Here is a 5,000-nt window from a genome sequence, read left to right on the forward strand (position 1 = left end):
CATTATCTGAGGTTAGTTTCTTTGAACTCCCCATCTAGGCACAACATCTCTTCTTAAAGCCTTAGCCATTGATATGCTTTTGCATGCTTGACTGGATAACATTCAGGCCATTTTTTGAAAACATCTCCACTATGACCAAACAATATTCATATCCTCTGCATTTGCTCAATTAAATGAAATCCATCATAATTCTGTTCAAATGGATTTTTCAGGTGATGGATGATGCCCTTCCTTATACTCTCATTGTAACAATACATGGCTGCTACTGTAGTGAATCCTGGTGCAAAATAAATTTTGTATGCTACAAACATAGCATTATACATATTGTAATCCCATACCTCCCATAAATAGGGTGACCAAAACCCCATATTCAAATTGTGCTCATATACCCCCCTTTTGCGCACTGAAAATCAAAAGTGCGCACAAAGCAACAGGGCTAATAACATGTATGAAGTTACCATGTGGCCATCATAGCACCTTCATATTTTATCATGCCCGCAGTTTATCCCCTTTTTTTTTTCAATGGTCTTATCCAATAAACTAGTTTCATCACATATTACAGATTTGCCTTTTGCCAAATTCCATGCTCACACCAAGGCTACCATTTCAGCTGCTTTAGCAGAAAAATTCCTGTGAGGGGTGAGTTTATCATTTCAAAAGGATTCACTACAATCACCTCTTCCCTTTCCGGACTCCAGTTTCATAGATGATCCATTAACAAACAAGATTACACCAGGGTTAGAGACAGGTGTTTCAGAAATGTCAGGTAAATCACCATTCTCTGCTATCGGCAGCAGAGAAGCTGGATTAAATTTTGTGCAACGTGTAAGGGTCAGATGAGAAAGGGTTAATATCACATGCTGATAAGTTAAGAGACGCGCCGGTGTAAGATGTGCAGTTTTTCTTTTTTCTTGTAAAAGCAATGAATGTACTTTATGTGGGACATTCACAGTTAGTGAATGCAACACTACTATGTCTGCACTACCTAACACTGCACTGGCAGCCGCTGCAACTGCTTTTAAACAAGAAATCATTCTTCTAGCCAATTCTTCTAATTTGTTTAACTAAGTATACCACATGTCTATGCTGCCCCCCCATATTGTTGACATAACACCCCCTACATGTAACCTAATTTCTCACACACAAATTAAATGAATGGCAGGTCATAATTAGGCAACCCCAATGTTGGAGCTGATACTAACGCCTATCTTAAATACAGTGGCGGTCCGTGCATTTCACGACTAGGCCTTCAGCGATGTCCTACACGATGTTAAACTGAGTGAATCCACCTCCTAATACCATCATTATGACGCCATGGCTCTCGAACCAGTATATTTTATACAGAAAGGCAGTATAAGTGAGCATTGCATCACCTTAACATAGTCGAGTACAACAGACTTTATTAATATTTCCGGAGCATTTCAAATCAATACACCCGTATTAACAATACATTAAGAGTAGTAAACTCTAAGTTATATGATCGCTTGGATATTACTGTCACAACTTAAAAATAAAAGGCGATTTTCAGGGATTAGTCTACAAAGTTTTATTAAGTCCACCAAAAGTAGCCTATGTGACTCAATGTGAGGTTTAACAAGTTTAACAAGTAACATCGCATTGTCCCACCTGCAAAGCAGTTTCATTAAACTTCCCATCCTCACGATATCCAGTTTTTCTTGAAAGTTCCGTCTTGAAAATGGCGTTGTAATTGTATCAAAAACTGGAATTATCAAGTTTGTGTAAACTAATTTATTTGAGTTGGTTAATGTAATTATATTTAGTCTTACCAATTGAAACAACTAGAAGAATAAGCATTGAAACCGATGTACGTCGTTTTAGCCAGCTAAACTGAGCACTGAAGCACTGCACCGGTCTGCCTCAGTATCCAATCAAAGGACGTTTACGTGTCACGTTCAACAAGAGGAAAGAAATCTTCCGGGCCTTCTAGAAGGCCCAGTGTCGCCAACTCGAAATCTGATTGGCTGTCACAACTGTCTGTCTCAGCTCATTCAACTTAAATGAACTGAAACAGCAAGTTGTGACAGCCAATCAGATGTACACGGGCCTTCAATGTGAATTCTGAAGGCCTCAGGGAAGATTTCTGTTCTCTGGGAAGATTTCAAGGAGCGTGGCAACACATGATAGCGGAAATATGATTGGATGAAAGCTCTAACATAAATGAACAACGCTGGAAGCATGAAATGAAGATAATGGACTATGGGGAATCATTTAATACATATTTATGAAAAGAAAATATTAAAATTAAATTTATTTTATTACATTTATTTTCTGATGATGTTTAGGCCAGCAGAGAAGGCCTTGAAGGCCCTGACGGACCGCCACTGCTTAAATAAACAAAAACTTTATCAGAGTTGTCAGTCCAAGTCAATTAGTCAGTCAAGGTTTTACAATTATTTGCACATGCTTGGAGCTTGTGCCCTCTCTGTCTAAGTTAATATACAAGCACATAATGTCTCAGAGTTGCTCTTTCCTCAGCAGACAAAGTTAAAGTCTCTTGCTGTTGTAAAGAGGAAGGTTCAGGCTTTACAAAAATATGTCTTTGTACAATTAAGGAGCTCCATTTTTGAAAAAAGTATGCCTCCAGAGAGGATGAATAAAACAAATCAGGGGTATGTTGCATGGACACCCAATTATTAGCATGTACACATGCTTCAACCAAAAGTCCACAATCACACCATTTCCCTTTTGTTTTTTCCCAAAGGCACATGGGGAGAAAAAATTGAGTTTGCAAACAAAATATCTCAGACCAAGTTTTAGGTCTATTACAGCTGCAGCGTAGCTTTTGGTCATATAATAATGCCAGCTATGTCAATATTCTTTAACGATATAATTGACTTGGTACCATTTCTCCGGATTTGTGATATCTGAGAAAGAATTCGTCACACATTGCAAAACACTCTTGAAGTTCCTTATCTCCCTGGACCAAGACTGGTGACTTTAAAACTCCACTCCAAGTTGGGCAAGTTATCTGATAATACAAACAAAAGGGACCCCTCTAAACCAACCCCATTATGTGTGAGTGAAATAGTAAGTTGTCGTTTACACATTAAGTCTCGGCCCAGTACATTTTCAGGGCAAACACTGCTGAGGATGAACTGGTGTTGTGATGCATTGTGTTCCTATTGTAGTAATATTGGAGTAAAAACTGACTTTGCTATCCACTGACCTGATGCTTCCATAACTTTCACTATTCTGGTACTTTTCATGCACTTTCCACTATCCTTCTTTCCTAACATACTAATACCTGTCCCTGTATCAATCAAAAAAGGAAAAAATATGTACATTCTAAGAAAGAGAGAGTTTCGGCTGGGCTGCAGCATCCAGACAATCTAATCAGTAAATCCGAAGTGTCAACAAAAGGTCCCAGGGCCCAAGGCCTGACTTCATGCTGTGATCAGACAGGAGGTTGAGAGCGCTCTTGTACTGGGGAACCCCAGTCTTGCTTCTGTTTATGCTGTCTACAATTGCGTGCTAAATGACCCATTCTTCCACACTCCCAGCATTCCCTGTTAGTGCCCATCTGATTAGCCTCCTGGGTCCCTCGTCCATATCCTCTTCTCGCTCCCTGTCCTCCCTTTCCCCCCTTTCCTCCTGCACTTTGCCCACTTGGTTGATAGTCACTGAGTGCTTCACCATGAAATCCATCTTGCTTCTTTTGGTCAGTCTTGTTTTTAATCCTCTCACAATTTTCAGCATATTGGAACAGTTCATTGGGAGGTACAGTACTCCAGGTAACAAAATGACTCTTAACATAGTCCATGAGCTCTCTTTTCCCTAGGTGTGGCGGGAATATCTGAGGCTGAAGTGACTGAGGCAAAAGTGTCTGGGGTAATAGTGGCTGGGGTACAGGTAGATATATCAAGGCCCACATATCATCATAGTTGGGAGGCCTGGGCCGAACAGGGAGTGTGGCTGTTGTTTCTGGTCCATTCTTCTGCACATACATTTCTGCTTTCATGTCTGTAGTCCTCTGGGCAGCCATTTCCCCTCTCTCTTCTGTAAAAAACATTCTTTCCCTCTGCTCTCTTTCTTTCTTTCTTTTCTCTTCTCTATCCATTGCTTCCTTATCCCATTTCCCATACATTTCTGGTTTGAACGGCCTAACATCACTTTCCCTACCTTCAGTTAACTTTCCTACACTTAACATTCCTTCTACCCCTCTAGGTATGTTAATAGTTTTGCTCTTAGTATTCCCCATGTTTGCAGTGTCCCAGTGATTTGTTTTTCCCAATTACCTCACGCCTAAATCAGAGTAAAGCAAACAAAGTGTGACAAATTCCTTATCAAATACCCCACATTTCCTACCACTCTACTAGCAGGAAATATATGCATATCTTTCTTTACCAACCCTTGTGGTAACTATCAACCCTTGTGATAGATTTCCTTTTTACCAACCCTTGTGGTAAATGCCAACCCTTGTGGCAGCCAACCCTTGTGGCAGAGCTCAACACTACCAACCCTTGTGGTAGTGACCAGTGCACATAACAACCCTATTTTACTAGCATTTGTTAAAGTAAAATGAGGGACTCACCACAGTTGTCTGCAACCACCAAGCTGGTGATACCGTATCCAGGTCACAGGAGGAATTCCTCTGGCCAGGCTGGGTGCCGCTGGAGCATGTCTTTGTTGCTATCGACGGCCTTCTCCCAAAGATCAGAAATAGATCTCCCTTCATCTGTGTCGGGTCCTGAGCCTTCGGTCTTCCTCGCTGTTCCTCGGAGATAGGTATCCCACTTCTGACACCATTTATGTGGTCAAAATTACTTACAGACAACTGGCGTGGTACTGCAGATTTATTAACGATATCGGGAGCATTGTTACAAGCAATCCATGTTCATGAAATGTCCCACAACAATGCCCATCAGTCTCTGGGCAAACTGAGCTCTTATACCTAAAACCCCTCCCTCGGACTAATACACTGTGGCCACCTTGTCCTCCACTATAGATAAGACTATTGACATAGGATCCCCTTACCCCAA

At 40.9% G+C, this 5,000-nt stretch overlaps 1 protein-coding gene across 1 annotated transcript in view; it reads left to right on the plus strand.

The window, feature by feature from the left end:
- Window positions 1–3,818, plus strand: part of fam83gb (family with sequence similarity 83 member Gb) — a gene marked incomplete at both ends in the record, with an annotated part of 39,745 nt that extends 35,927 nt beyond the window's left edge. The window contains one exon of the mRNA XM_080860895.1: window positions 3,800–3,818. Coding sequence (XP_080717021.1) covers window positions 3,800–3,818 — 19 coding nt within the window. The remainder of the gene's footprint in view (window positions 1–3,799) is intronic.
- Window positions 3,819–5,000: the final 1,182 nt, after the last annotated feature.

Source organism: Sprattus sprattus (assembly GCF_963457725.1).
Source record: "Sprattus sprattus genome assembly, contig: scaffold_44, whole genome shotgun sequence".
NCBI classification, from domain to species: Eukaryota; Metazoa; Chordata; class Actinopteri; order Clupeiformes; family Clupeidae; genus Sprattus; species Sprattus sprattus.